This window comes from Schistocerca serialis, chromosome 7 (genome assembly GCF_023864345.2).
Source record: "Schistocerca serialis cubense isolate TAMUIC-IGC-003099 chromosome 7, iqSchSeri2.2, whole genome shotgun sequence".
NCBI lineage: Eukaryota > Metazoa > Arthropoda > Insecta > Orthoptera > Acrididae > Schistocerca > Schistocerca serialis.
In genome coordinates, this window is record NC_064644.1 from 453,550,502 (window position 1) to 453,566,138 (window position 15,637).

General features: G+C 45.6%; 1 protein-coding gene across 3 annotated transcripts in view; it reads right to left on the reverse strand.

Moving 5' to 3' along the window:
• LOC126412656 (cytochrome P450 6j1-like) overlaps window positions 1–15,637 on the reverse strand; it is a 179,792-nt gene that overhangs the window by 48,295 nt on the left and 115,860 nt on the right. For 2 of the 3 annotated variants that reach the window (XM_050082357.1, XM_050082356.1), the window contains exons 7-8: window positions 14,464–14,685; window positions 10,198–10,458 (exon numbers count right to left, since the gene is read on the reverse strand). In XM_050082357.1, the coding sequence (XP_049938314.1) occupies window positions 10,198–10,458; window positions 14,464–14,685 (483 nt within the window). The remainder of the gene's footprint in view (window positions 1–10,197; window positions 10,459–14,463; window positions 14,686–15,637) is intronic. The other variant, XM_050082359.1, reaches the window with a different exon arrangement.

Here is a 15,637-nt window from a genome sequence, read left to right on the forward strand (position 1 = left end):
TGGCCGTCCTATCGCCCTCACTCCCACCCTTAAGTACCTTGGCGTCACCCTCGACCGTCGCCTCTCCTGGACTCCCCATCTCTGGACAATCCAAGCCAAGGCACACTCCCGACTCCGTCTCCTCAAGCTCCTTTCCGGCCGTACGTGGGGTCTGGACCCCTCCACCATCCTCCACACCTATAAATCCCTCATCCGCCCTATCCTTTGTTACGCCCATCTGGCCTGGATTTCCGCCCCCCCCCTACCTTTCATAAATCCCTCCAAATCCTTGAACGCCATGCTCTCCGCCTCGCCTATTGCATCCGTCTCCCCTCCCCCACACGGATCCTGTATGATCTCATCCCCTTCCCCCACCTCCTCCTCTTCCTTGAAAGGATACGGATCCTGTACACCTCCCACAAACTCGATCCTCCTCATCTACTTGTCTCACCAATCCTCTCCCACCCCCACCCGCTGCCACGCCTGTATTCCCACGTCCCACCCGGTCTCCATCTCTCCACCCTCCTTACCCTCTCCCAAGGTGGCTTCCGCCAGCTCCCCCTCCCTGATGATGTCCTCCTTCCCTCCATCTACCCCTCCTATCAAGTTTGATCCTCCCCCCCCCCCCCACTTCCTGTGTCCTTTCCTTTCGGCACCTACCTCCCTTCTCTTCCCTTCCCTTCTCTTTCCTTTTCCCCTGTCCCCTCCCTCCTCCCCTCTTCCCCCGGGCTCCCCCTCCCCCTTCCTCCCTTCCCCCTATCTCCCCAGCCCTTGGCATCTGCTCTCCCCTCTCCATCCCACCACCACCTCTCTTGGCAGGTCCCTGGACTCGTACACAGTTAGTGAATATTCGCGCGCCGGAGATCAACGCCTCATGTTCTATGTGTGTCGTCGTTTTGTGCTTAAGTGGTTCAGTGTTATTCGTTTTTGTGCACCTACGTTCACGTGTGACAATATTCGTCTCTGTCCAAGTGTCTGAACAAATTTTATCTTCGACTCTACGCCCGTGAACGGCTCTATGTATTTTAAAAAGTGTTTATCTCCGTTTCTATGTCCACCATGTTTTTTCTCTCGATGTCTTCATTTGTATCTTGTGTGTTCTCTGAGGGCAAACAGCGGCGTAGCATGCTGCTGCTGGCCTGCCTGTTAACAGGTTTGAAAATAACAATAAAGAAAGAAAGAAAAAAAAGCATGCCTTAGTGTGTTCGTCGCAGCTGAAGATGTCGGCCAGTTGCGCTGATGAAATATTGTGGAGTTTTCACTATGACATCCGTCGTTTCGCCCGAGAACCATATATACAACATGTCCGTCGGGAAAGCCTCAAGCAACACATGAAGAGGCTTGCACGAAATAGTGTAGCATGGAGAGCTGCACCGAGCCAATCTTCAGACTGAAGACCACAACAACAATGTGATACTACCACCATCTACGTATGTACACATCGCTGCCCCATAACTTTTGTCTCCTCAGTGTATACTACACTGTACGAACGTAGTCAGAATATAGCAGACAGTGTGATTGCTATATACTGAACCAGTTGAAATAGCAGTTTATATTTTAAACGGTTATTATTGGGTGAAGATGGGTACATTCACACGAAAGTCTATCGTCAGGAAGCAAATCACTTGCTGCTAATGGCTATCTCAAGTTATGAATGTCGACAATCGAGCAATAACGCCACCATTACAATGCTAACACAAAATCGTTTAATAGTGATACTTGCTCTTACCATTTGCCCTGTGGTCCCGTTTCGCAGCAAAACCATCACAAAACTTTTCACGAACATTCTGCTCTCATTTTCACCTTATCTGGTACTCCTTGTGATATATGTCCCATTTTTCACAATATTTCTTCACCTTTTCAATAAACAATCTACGACCAAACCGGCAGCTTCCATGGCAGGCCGACAGCAACTGTTGCTATGGTTACGAACAAGTGTGTACCGCCAAGGGCCCCGCTACCAGGGGGAAGTGATCGAACGTTTCTCTTTCAATAAAAATGATTTAAAAGTCGGTATTACGAAGGTTTTTAACAGGGTCTGAACTAGGACTTTTTATGAGTACTTAAAAACCGCCATTCTCTGTCAAAACTACTCCACACTCCCTGGTTTGCCCTCGTCCCAACAAAGTATCTTATGGGAACTCTTGTATACCACCCGATTCTCGCGTAAGACAACTTCCTCGCGGGAAAAATGACGTGATCGTTGTGAGGCAGCAGTGACTGGCGATTACAATTCTCTCGCGTGTCTTCGTGGTGAATTCATAGCTCTTCGCAGTTGTATCGTGCAAGCACTAACTAATGCGTCGTTCGAGTTAAACTGAGAACATTCTTTGTACTCGGTATTTCGGAGAACATTATCAGGTTCGCATGGATTAAGCTAGTCGGAGGATATATCTGCCTACCTGAGAATGTCCTCAGCGTGAGTATTGTAAACAAAGGACATTCTCCGCTTTCGTATGAATAAAAGTAGAGAAGGAAGAACAACGTCTGCAAATTTTTGAGGCGACCTCAATATCATACTTCGAGCTGAGTAAGTTATGTTGTGGCTATTACCTAGTATTTTTAGTGAAAACTGCAGAATTTATGGTGCTCGAAAGGCAGAATAATTGGCCAAATGCGAGTAATATTCGCGCACTGAGGCTTCGGTGCAAACTTAATTAGGTATCTCTATATATAGTTCATCGATCCTAGTAATCTAGACGCTCAATGATTACTGCCTGTTTCCGATGTAGATGCTGCCAAGATATTGGTCCAGGGAATTACTAGACCGAATCAAAATCTCTACAATGGTTTCACAGACTCAGCACTGTTAAAAATATTCGCAAAAAGTTTTGCACTCGAACGTATTCGTACTTTTATTGCTGAGAAAGAAGGAGACAGTGGCATTGGGAAAGGGATGCAATAGTAATAAATACTGGAAGCTAGAAGTCAGGGGGTTGTGGTAAAAGAATAACGAAGGAGACAATGGCGATGTGAGAGAAAGAGAGGGACTCAGTGATAGAACAGTGCTAGGGAAAGAGTGAAGGAGACAGTGACAGTGAGAGAGGAATAAAGAGAAGGAGAAAGTGGAAGTGGGTGAGAGCCAGTGATAATGAGAGACAGACTGTATGACAATGACGAAGAAAAGAGAGTGACAATGTCGAGAAAGAGCAACATTGGAAAGGAATGGATCAGATAGTAGCAGTAAGAGAGAGCAAGAGGTGACAGTGACAGTGAGACGGAACTGTAGTGGTAGAACAGAAAGAAGGAGACCGTGGCTGTGAGACAGGAGACAGTGACGGAAAACCACAAAGAGATAATGACAATATGTTACCCGAGAGCGCTAAGGCGCTGCTTCCTGGACTCGGGTAGGCGCGCCGGCCCTGGATCGAATCCGCCCAGCAGATTAACGACAAGGGATGGTGTGCCGGCCAGCCTGGTTGTGGTTTTTAGGCGGTTTTCCACATCCCACTAGGTGAATACCGGGCTGGTCCCCACGTTCCGCCTCAGTTACACACGTCGCCAACATTTGAAACATGTCCGCACTATTTCACGATTTACACTCGATGTAGACAGCTGGGGTACACTGATTCCGTCCTGGGGGGTACAGGGTGGCGGCAGGAAGGGCATCCCGCCACCTCTAAAACTAACCTTGCCAAATCCGTTGTAACCACGCCGACCCTGCGATCGCTGCGGGACTGTGGCGTAAGCGAAAGAAAGAAAGAAAGTTAGGCGAAATTAATGAGTGAGAGAACGACTTGTAGTGATGGAATAGTTGTAATCAGGACAGTAAGGGGACCTTGTGGGAGTGAAATGTGAGTTACACGTTAGAAAGAGAGCGAATATGTTCGCATGCCAAAATATTTGGGTAAATTTTTAATGGTGCTGAGGAAGGTGGAATGAGGCAGCTGGTGTACCACTTTTCAGTCAAAGTCTATTAAACAGGAGCATATTCGTCTTTTTTTGTGCTCGAATTGAAACATTTTTCTGCTTGTCTATCTTACTAAGCACCTGCCCCAACCAGGGGCAAGGGACAGTAGCAGATAGCTTATCTAACGGCTTCCAGGGACATCAAAAATTTTATTTTAATTGTTTCTGTAGGCACTAGCATTGCTTCCGGAAACAATGAGAGTATGAAAGCTAAGTCGCTGTGTTCGTGCACAGCATCAAGAAATCAGTAGATGCAGGGGCCCAGGTAAATGCTGCGTTCGTTGACCTCCAGAAGGCATTCGATAAAGGTCCAAGCGTGCCCTAGTGAGCAAAATATGAGAATACGTGATTCGATTTAAGAGTTTCTTGCAAACAGAACAGAGTATGTCACTCTGAAAGGAGAGAAGTCTACAGACGTAAAAGCAACTCCGCGCGCGTCCCATGCAGGATGGGACAAACAAAAGTGGACTGGTCGAGTCGTTACGATTGGAAGTGAGTGTATGCACGTATCCACACCCCATGAGCGTACACCACGTGTGTGCCCGACACGTGGTCCACACGTGGCTCAGAGTGTAGTTCGGGCTGCGTCAGTGTAAGTGGAGCGGGGAGAGGGGACGAGGGTACTCACAGAGGAGCAGCGGGTATTCATGTGGAAAGCTGCGTGACAACAAAGCAGTGGAAACGGTGTGGTCAGTTGTTTGCTGCGAAGTTTAATGGTGCCAGAGAGCCAACAAAGAGTGCCATGCAAGTCTTAGTCCGAAAATGACGTCAGAGAGGATCCGTTTTGAACAAGTCAAAAAACATTGTGAAATATACCCGCACACCAGAAAATGTGCCTCACGTTTACCAGAAAATACTTCAGAGACCTACCAAATCAATCCGATACATGTCGCTAGAGATCAGCATATCATTTAGATCATGCAGACGAATATTCCACCTGGACCTGTTCTCTGGTTAACGTTTATTTTCCCCGCCCTGTAGAACCACTATTTTCCACAATACGTGTATAAATAACCTAATAGATAACGTCGGAAATTCCTTATGGTTTTTCGCGGATGACGCTGTTGTATACAGAGAAGTCACGACGTTAAAAAAGTGTAGTGAAGTGCTGGAAGGCCTGGAGATGATCGACGTTTTGTGCAGAGAGTGGCAATTGTCTCTCAACATGAACAAATCCAAAATTTTACGGAAACATGTGCAGAAAGACCGTTTACAGTATGTTTACACAACTGCAGAAGAATCACTGGAAGTAGATGCTTCCATAAAATACCTAGTAGCACGTGTACGGAAAGTTTTGATGTGGAGCGACCACATAAAACTAATCACGAATAATGCAAAGTACATTGGAAGAAACCTCAGAAAATGCAGTCTGTCAACAAATAATGTGGCTTACAAAACACTCGTTCGACCAATACTTAAATATCGCTCGTTATTGATCTGTACTAGATAGGAATGATAGAGGGAAGACAGAAAATCGAAAGAAGAGCAGCGCGTTTAGTTGAGATGCTCAGCCAACTCCTGTCACAGACAACGCAAGAGAGACGTTCTGCATCACGGTATGGTCTACTGTTTACCTTCCGTGGGAGTGCGTTCGTAGAAGAGTCAGCTAGTATATTGCTTTCTCCTACGTCCATCAAGCGCAAATACCATGAAGATAAAATCAGAGAGAAATTCGAGTCCATACGGAGGCATAACAGCAACGGTTCTTCCCGCGAACCGTATACGAATGGAATAGAAAAAGTTGGGAGTGACACTGGCACACAAAGTAACCTCCGCCATACACCGTAAGATGGCTTGCGGATTATAGATGTAGATGTACATGTGGATTTCATATAAGTAGTGGTCGAATTTTTAAATGTAAAATGTAGCGATAATCAAAAGATTAAGAGGCTATAATCTTAGATGAAAAGTTAAACACAGTAAGTTCATTACTGCTCGCCCCGTTGGCCCTGGGGTTAACGCGCGGCTTTCCGGATTGGGAAGGAGCATCGGTTCCCGGCACGAATCCGTCGGGCGGATTTTTGTCGAGGTCCGGTGAGCTGGCCAGTCTGTGGATGGTTTTTAGGTGGTTTTCCATCTGCCTCGGCGAATGCAGGCTGGTTTCCCTTATTCCGCCTCAGCTTCACTATGTCGGCGATTGCTGCGCAAACAAGTTCTCCACGTACGCGTACACCACCGTTACTCTACCACGCAAACATAGGGGTTACACTCGTCTGGTGTGAGACGCTGCCTGGGGGGGTCCACCAGGGGCCGAACCGCACAATAACCCTGAAAGAGTGGTTCGGTGTGGGGCGGAGGAGGGGTGAAGTGGACTGCGGTAATCGTAGTGGGGTTGCGGACCACTGCGGCTGCGGCGGGGACGGAGCCTCTCCGTCGTTTCTAGGTCCCCAGTTAACATAACATAACAGAACAAGATCATTATTACAGTTACAAACTGTGTATACGTCCCGAGGCAGCGTAACTCACGGCGCGCAAAATATCCAGACAATATTTATCCAGTATTTATAGATAAGAATATTTAGCGAGGTCCAACAAACTTCAGCCATAATTTCAAACATTTTCGACACATTTTCCCACTGAAACCTAACCCCCCCCCCTTCCACACACACACACACACACACACACACATACATCCATTATAAATAAATGGATAAGTTTATCACTTAGTACGTTTTCGCTGTTCAAGTTCAGGATCAAGCATCATGTTTTGATTTATTACTTCTTTACTGCTGCTTCTACTTGCTACACATTTTTTCAGGCAATATTCACGTAAACCACTGAATGTCTCTCAAAATTATAGCATTCTATGACATGATTCAGGAAACGTGATGTCACAAACACTGAGATGCATGAAAAATTAGTTGTTAATTAAAGGGGAGGGCAATTTGTCGAGACGGTACTCACTGAGTTTTGGTTTTGACTTTTCATTAGTGTGTGGATGAATAATTCAAAACTAATAAAACTAACATACACTAACGGGAAAAACATCGCAACACCAAGAAGTTGTACGACATAAACGAAAGGTGGTAGGCATGTTTCTACATCTAAATTGCACACCAGTCCAGGAAAAGTGGCGCTAGTAGCGCCACTATGAGGTCATGAATCAGGTTTTTTTATGCGCACTGTAACAGCAATGGGCATTAATTATCTTTGATACTGGACGTTATGAGTTGATGTCAGTCAACAATGCCTTTAAGGCGACAAAGATGCCATTATCAATGAAATCGTGTAATAGGACTGCGAGAAGCTGTATGTTTCTTCTGCTATATCGCAGAAAGACTTGGCAGGAATGTAGCCACTGTACAATATTGCTGGCAGCGGTGGTCACGAGAGTGTATGGTCGCAAGAATACCGGGCTCCGGACGACCACAGGGCAGTATCGAGAGGGGAGACATCGTGTCTGGCATACGGCTCTGGCGCATCGTACTGGAACTCCAGCTGCATTCTCAGCAGCAGTTGACACCACAGTGACACAGCGAACTGTTACAAATCGGCTACTTCAAGAACAACTCCGAGCCAGATGTCCCGTAGCGTGTGCATTCCACTGACTCCAAAACCACCGCCATTTGTGAGTTGGAGGGCGGGGTGGAGGTCTGTTGTGTTTTCCCATGTCAGCTGGTTCTGTCAGTTATGGAATTGTGTTGGTTAGAAGGAGGTCAATTGAGGGCCTGCAACCACCCACTCTGCGTTCTAGACACACTGGCTCTACACCTGGAGTTATAGTCTGGGATACAATTTCGTGACAACAGGATCAATCTCGTGGCTACCCAACTCACCCTGACAAACTTTGTACGTCAGTCTAGTGATTCGATCTGATTTGCTGCCATTCATGAACAGCAATCCATGGGAGGTTTCCCAACAAGACAACACCCGCCTACATACCGCTGTCCTAACCTAACATGATCTGCAGAGTGTCGACATGTTTTCTTGGCCTGCTCGATCTCCAGATGTGTCTCCATTCGAGCGCATATTGGACATGATCGGATGACAACTCCATCATCAGCCACAACCAGCATTCACCCACTCTGCCGGCCGGAGTGGCCAAGTGGTTCTAGGCGCTACAGTCTGGAACTGCACGATCGCTACGGTCGCAGGTTCGAATCCTGCCTCGGACATGGATGTGTGTGATGTCCTTAGGTTAGTTAGGTTTCAGTAGTTCTAAGTTCTAGGGGACTGATGACCACAGCAGTTGAGTCCCATAGTGCTCATAGCCATTTGAACCATTTCACCGACTCTGTGTTGATCGACCAAGTGCAACAGGCATGGAACTACATCCCACAAACTGACATCTGGCACCTATATAACACCACGCACACACACGTTTCCATCTTGCATGCAACATTCTGGCAGTTACACCGACGTCTGACATTTGCAATGGCTTATCTTTCGCTTACAGTAAACTGCTACCTTGCAAAGTTAATCACTTAAATATGTTACCTAGACAAATTTAGCGGGTGATCAAAAAGTCAGTATAAATTTGAAAACTTAATAAACCACGGAATAATGTAGATAGAGGGGTAAAAATTGACACACATGCTTGGAATGACATGGGCTTTTATTAGAACCGAAAAAAAGAAGTTCACAAAATGTCCGACAGATGGCGTTGGACAGCACAACGTCAGTGACTGCGCATGACAATCGTGTATAAAAGGAGCTGTAATGAGAGAGAGAATCAAATGCGCCAGCAGTCGCAGCATGTTGACGTTACCTGAAAAGGCTCTTTTAGTGAAGCTGTATTATCAGAATGGGGAATGTGATAGTTCAGAGTTACGATCCTATCGCCATACGAAGAGGATTCGAAGGGGTAAAGGTCCGTTGACAAATGTAGCTGTGGCGAGAATGATTTCGAAGTTGGAAGCCACGGGTTGTTTAGACGATAGACCCCGTAATGGCCGACCGAGCAGAAGGCGTAATGCTGCTGAGACAGATCAGGAAGAAATGGAGACTGTAGCGGGTTCGTCTATGCACGGGGAAGTCAGCGCTCGTGCAGTCGCACGTCGCACCGGCATTCCATACACTACTGTTTGGTTGGCACTTAGGCGTACCCTCCGATGCTGTCCGTACAAAATCCATCAGCATCATGAACTGTTACCTGGCGATTTAGTGAAGCGGAGGGCATTTGCGGTGTGGGCGTTTCAAAATATGGCGAAAGACGACGATTGGTTGAGTAACGTGTTGTGGACCGACGAAGCTCATTTCACGCTCCGAGGGTCTGTCAACGCCCACAACTGCAGAATTTTGGCTACCGAAAATCCTAGAACTGTCGTGGAATCTCCATTGCACGACGAGAAAGTCACAGTATGGGTTGGATTTACCACATCTACCGTTATCGGGCCTTTTTCCTTCGAGAAAATGCGTGATTCTGGTTTTGTAACTGCTACCGTGACGGGTGAGAGGTACGCCGATATGTTACAGAACCGCATCATCCCCAGCCTGGCTGATAAACACCTGCTGGAACGTACGATGTTTATGCAGGTTGACGCTCCACGTCATATTGCTAACGCGTGAAAGATCTCTTGCGCGCGTCGTTTAGTGATGATCGTGCGCTCAGTCGCCACTTTCGTCATGCTTGGTCTCCCAGGTCCCAAGACCTCAGTCCGTACGATTATTGGCTTTGGGGTTGCCTGAAGTCGCAAGTGTATCGTGATCAACCGACATCTCTAGGGATGCTGAAAGACAACATCCGACGCCAGTGCCTCACTATAACTCCGGACATGCTTTACAGTGATGTTCGCAACATTATTCCTCGACTACAGCTATTGTTGAGGAATGATGGTGGACATATTGAGCATTTCCTGTGAAGAACATCGTCTTTGCTTTTTCTTACTTTGTTATGCTAATTATTGCTATTCTGATCAGATGAAGAGCCATCTGTCGGACATTTTTTGAACTTTTGTTTTTTTTTGGTTCTAATAAAACCACATGTCATTCCAAGCATGTGTACCTCTCTATCTACATTATTCCGTGATTTATTCAGTTTTCAAATTTATACTGACTTTTTGGTCACCCGGTATAGTATTCCCGAGAGTTCATTATTCTACACTAATTATTTTTTGGTGTTGTGATTTTTTCCGTCAATGTAATTATGGTTTTGAGTCTTAAAGGTTTTACGTGTTTAGCGTCAGTTATTTGACACATTAACTACTTTGTAGAGTTTAAAGCTATTTTGTCCACTCTTCTTTAAAGGATCGAGGGGGAATTACTGGTTTACTACTGAACCGCGCAAGAAAATGACGCTGCAAGCTCGCGATAATAAATCTCTCGAGTCCATCGAGCCTTAAAAACACAGCACTTGCTCTGAAAACTCACCCAAGCAGGAGCGTGGTCCCAATCCGAAAGGTGTGAACGCTTGCATCGAGGTGCGATCCTTGTTGTCTGGTGAGAAACGTTCAGGGTCAAAGACGTCCGGCTCTGGGAAGTAGCGAGGGTCGCGGTGCAGGCCGAAGATGGAGACGACCACTGTGGTGCCGGGCTGCAGCGTCACGGAGCGGCCGGCAGCTGTCGTCAGTGGGTAGGCCGCCGTGCACGTCTTCTCCAGGTGCCCTCCAGGAGGGAACAGCCGCAGCGTCTCTGCACATGCGCGGGCATGGGTCTTTCTGTGACGTCACACTCAGTGGTTGCCGAGCTTATCTTCACAGAGCACATTTCAAATTAGAGGTAATGACAGAAAGTGCGGGCGGAGGGGGGGGGGGGGGGGGAGGGGATGATATCTCAGGGAACGTTTCCATTCGTGTTCAGCTGGCATTCGCTAGAGTTCGTTCGCGTTCGATTGGCATTCGCTAGTGCTCGTTCGTATTCCACTGGTTGTCGGTCTTTTAGAGAACAATCAAAGGAGCTATACGTGCTCTCCACTTCACCGCTAGCACTCTCATGTCTACTTCTTTTGTTGACATGAATTGCGTGAGTGATGGACAGGTGTGAAGAGACTGTAATCTTACTGATAGAAGACAATACAGCACATGGACAAAAATATCGAAACAGCGCGATAAATGCGTGCTTCAACATAACTGCTGATACTAGCAAAGCTTGCAGGTTCCCTGTTGAATTTGAACAACCGTGCAATGTCCTCAATACGTTGCAAGTACCAGCCGTGGTAAGAACAGTGTTCTGTGTAGTAGTGAGTCGGAGATAAGTGACTTAGAAAGTGGGCTAATTGTTGATGCTTGCATGGCGGCTGCTTCCGTAACCAAGGCAGCTGAAGTTTTTGAGTTCCAGTGGCACCATATCGAAGTTTATACCATATACAGGGAAAACGGAAAAACAACGCAGAGAAAAGTACGTGTTCAGTAACTGTGGCAGGCGGTACTTGAAGAGGATGGTAACGAAAAAATAAGAGAGCGACAGGTGCAAAAGTCCCTGCAGAAGTCAATGTCGCGTTCGCTTTTCTATCGCATCAAAACAAAACAAAGAGAGCTCCATAAGCTGCGAATGCAGGACGAGCTGGAATTCCGAACTACTTATCAGTGGTGCAAGTGCCAGTAACAGGAAAACGTGCTGTCGAAGACATAAGACCTGGACTATGCAGCAAAGAAAGAAAGTCATTTGCTCAGATGAGTCTTCTTTCACATTGTTTTCATCTCTGTCTAAGTTTTTGTACGAAGAATGAAACATGGCGAGGGTTCGGTGGTGATTTGGGCAGTCATTTCACGGTATTCCATGGGCCTCATGTTTGATCTAGAAGTTCGCAACTATTATGTGACAATTTTGGCTGATCACGTCCATATGGTGGTACAGTGGCTATTCCTCAATGATGGTGCAGAGCCAGCCGAGGTGGCCGAGCGGTTCTAGGCGCTACAGTCTGGAACCGCGCGACCGCTACAGTCGCAGGTTCGAATCCTGCTTCGGGCATGGGTGTGTGTGATGCCCTTAGGTTGGTTATGTTTAAGTAGTTCTAAGTTCTAGGGGACTGATGACCTCAGAAGTTTAGTCCCATAGTGCTCAGAGCCATTTTTTTGATGGTGCTGAGTTGCAAGACAATAGGACCCCTGTTCACATAGTTCTCATCGTTCAGGACTGGATTTGCGAGCACGAGGACAGATTTTCTCCTCTGCCCTGATCATCACAGAGACAACACCTGTAAATTATTGAGAATTTCTGGTCTGCTTTGGAGAGAAGTGTGCATGGTCGCTGTCCATTCCCATTGTCGTTTCCTGTACTTCCCACTACTGTTCAGGAAGCTTGGTTTAAAATGCCCTTCAGAATCATACTATACAAGCATTTGTCCTCTCCGAAACGAATGGAAGCTGTTTTGAATGCCAACGTATTACACATGGTAATACGGTTTTGGTGTTTCCATATTTTTGTGTCCGCTCCCTGCACTTATAATAGATGCTTCAGGGATACAAGAGGAAAAGGTATATGAAAGAATATGTACTATTATAGTGAATAAAATTAAAACTGTAGGAACAAACACATCATTTGCATCCCTTGGTTAGGTTAGGTTGGATCAGGTTATATTTTTGATGACAAAAATCGTTTACATGGGATCAAGATATGAAACAAACAATTGCGTGACTTTATTATAGAAGTTAATTTGTAGTGAGTTGCGTATTAACTTGAAGGCTTCACCAGACTCTTACCTGTGCAGTCTCCATCACAGGTTATGAATACCTTATGTATATGTTGTATTAAGCAACCCGCCAGTGATTTCTATAATGTGTTCAACTATTGTAGGAAATCGGAATAACATGACAATGAAAGATGATTTAGCCAAAGGAGATAAAAAATACAAATCAGGCTAGTAAAAGATGAGAAGATGGACTTTCAAAGATAAAACAAAAGAAACAATCAATGAACACGAATTGTTTGTTATACAAAACTACAGTTACGTAACTTTTGTGTCAGAATTTTTCATAAATGATTTATAGGTGTAAGTCATACAGTTACCCGCCAGGTTAGCCGAGGGCGTTAATGCGATGCTTTCTGGACCCAGGTAGGTGCGCTGGCCCCAGATCGAATCCACCCGGCGGATTAACGATATCCGGTGTGCAGGCCAGCCTTGATGGGATCTTTAGGCGGTTTTCCACATGCCAGCAGGTGAATACTGGACTGGTCCCATGTCCCGCCTCAGTTACACGACTCGTAGACATTTGAAAACATTTGTACTATTCCATATGTTACACTAGACACAGACAGCTGGGGGACACTAATTCCGTCCCAGGGGGTATAAGGTGGCGAAAAGAAGGGCATCTGTCCACCCTCTGACACTGACATCGTCGCATCCATAGTAACAGACAGGGCCGACCTCTCGTTCAAGTGGGACAAAGGCCCAAGAAAATGATGATGATGAGGTGTAAGACATACAATTACACTGAAATGTTCGCTGTATCCCGCGTACAGAGTGTCCCAGGAGGGAGGCTCAGTATTCACCGATGTGATAGGAACGATCATTCGAAGCAAAAATACTCGTGCAAACATGGGCTCTAAAATGCATACGTTAAGAGCTATGAGCACTTGTTAACAAGTGCTCATTAGTCTTAAAATATGCACGTCATCCCACGTTTGCTGAACATTTTCTTCTTGTTTTGGTTCGTACTACCACCTCTCTAAATATGGAAATCAAAGAGTTTGCAGTAGGATAGATGTGTTCCACCGTACTGAAGATTAATATGTGCTCCTAGTTCTTAAGGTATGCATTTGACAGTCATGTTTACTCGACTTTTTTCTCTTCGATTGATAATTCCCGTGATATCCCTGAATATTGACAGTTCCTCTTGGGATACTCTGTATACCACATTCTCTATGGGGACCGGAGGAGGGGGGGGGGGGGGGAATTGTGGTTCTACTGTCAATACAAATTAAAGCTTCCACAACACTTGCATCGCTAATTAAAAGAACTTTTAGTAAAGAACGATATTTAAATAATTATAAAGACGTCCTGTAATTGAGAATATCTCTTTAAAATGGGTTATTATCTCGAATAATCGCAAAATTTCAAATGAAAATTACTACGCATGACAATCACTGGCTATATTCAGATCGAAAAAGGAAGGAGAAATTCAGCCACAAGCACAGTGAGAACGTGTTTTTCTCAGAATGCTTCTAAGTCAACCACTGCTTTTATGACCGTAAGATGGCTAATAACAGTCGAAAGTGGAAATATACTTTTGAAACTTCATATGATTTTGCGAGATGGTAAAGCAATATAAAAGAATGAAAGCAGTTCATCACTGCGGATACAAAGTTAAAAGAAACTGTGTCGTTCAAGCCTCTGAAAGCTTGTCAAGTTTCTCGACAAATATTGGATAGTGCAGCAGAATTTGAGGGGATGATGCTGGATAGTAGAAGGAGAAGATTTGTCAACAAGCACCAATCGTCTTTAATAGATTGCTGGTTGTCCTTTCAGACATTTGCTGTGTGTTGAAGTTTTTAGTATAACCTTAGACGTTTATATTAATAGAAACTAAATATTCGTTTCCAACCATTAGTTCCTTACGTCAAGGTAACCAGTTTGGAATACTCTACGGTTTGTGTACTTTTGACTCTCTAGCTTCGGACTGCCCTGTATCATAAAACTACGTGTACTTTGCGAGGACAAAGGTGGTATGCGTAGAAGCAGGTAAGGCAGGCGCTGACCTGAGATGACCATGTCCAGATAAGTGGCCTCTTGGATGACGTCGTAGCCGAGCTGCCCTCCGTGCTTGCTGAGTGCTTCCTGCAGCTCCTGCCGCAGCCGCTGCTGCACGTCTGGGTGGAGCGCCAACTCGTACAGCACGAACGACATGGCCGTGGAGCTGGTGTGCACGCCGTCCGTCATGAAAGTCGTTACTTGCCCCGCTATGTCCAGGTCCGTGAAAACTGCAATGGCAGGACATTGTGAGCTACGTGACACATTAGTTTCCCAACAGACAAAGTATGAAACGGTAGAATGAAGTCAACGCCTGCTTTGATCTGAAATTTCTTTATGTGTACGGGTTGTTCGAAATTAATGGGGCAAAACGACACAGTTGACAGTTCAAGACACTAGGAGCAAATTGTACTTCGTAAACATGGTAAACGAACGGTCTATGAAATAATCGCTAATTTGTGGCCATCGGTCTTCATTCTATGTAAAACTGTCCTCGTTAGGAAAATACCGATAGTTTAAAGGAGTAACTGCGTGGTAGTCGGTATAAATACTGTTGCTACTAATGAAAGTGCAAGGCAGTTCTACTAGTGGTTTAGTATATTACAGTTACATGTTGCAATCACAGTACTCTCGCACCTGTTAAGGAAGGCGATAAGCGACGCTGAAGGCTGTGTCGGTCCTGCAGCTGCATGCAGTACCGTATCCTGAATGAGTTTCCAATAATTTCGATTGCTTTTCTGTTTCTTGACAAACGTTTACAGCTGTCTAGTAGAATATTTCGTCGTGTTCTCTCATAGTCGCAGCAAAATTTGCCGACTTTCTGTCAGGTTATATGACACATCTTGACGCTGCTCGAATGGAGTATCCTTAAGTAATCCTGGTCCTTGAGGCAGCTGCGCTTCTGCCGAAATATACAGTAATTTTTTCACATCTCTACGATTTTCGTAGTTAGGAAGAGCTGAAAGGTAACTGTATAAAGATGGTAACTGTTCTTTCGGACATGTCCGAAAGAACAGATACCATCGGTGACCATGCGGCTCTCTTTGAATCAAATAATAATTAAACCAAGAGCCTAAGCTGTCGACAGGTGTTGATATACATCAACGGGGACAGTTGAAAGCATGTGCCCCGACCGGGACTCGAACCCGGGATCTGCTGCTTACATGGCCACCGAGGGCACAG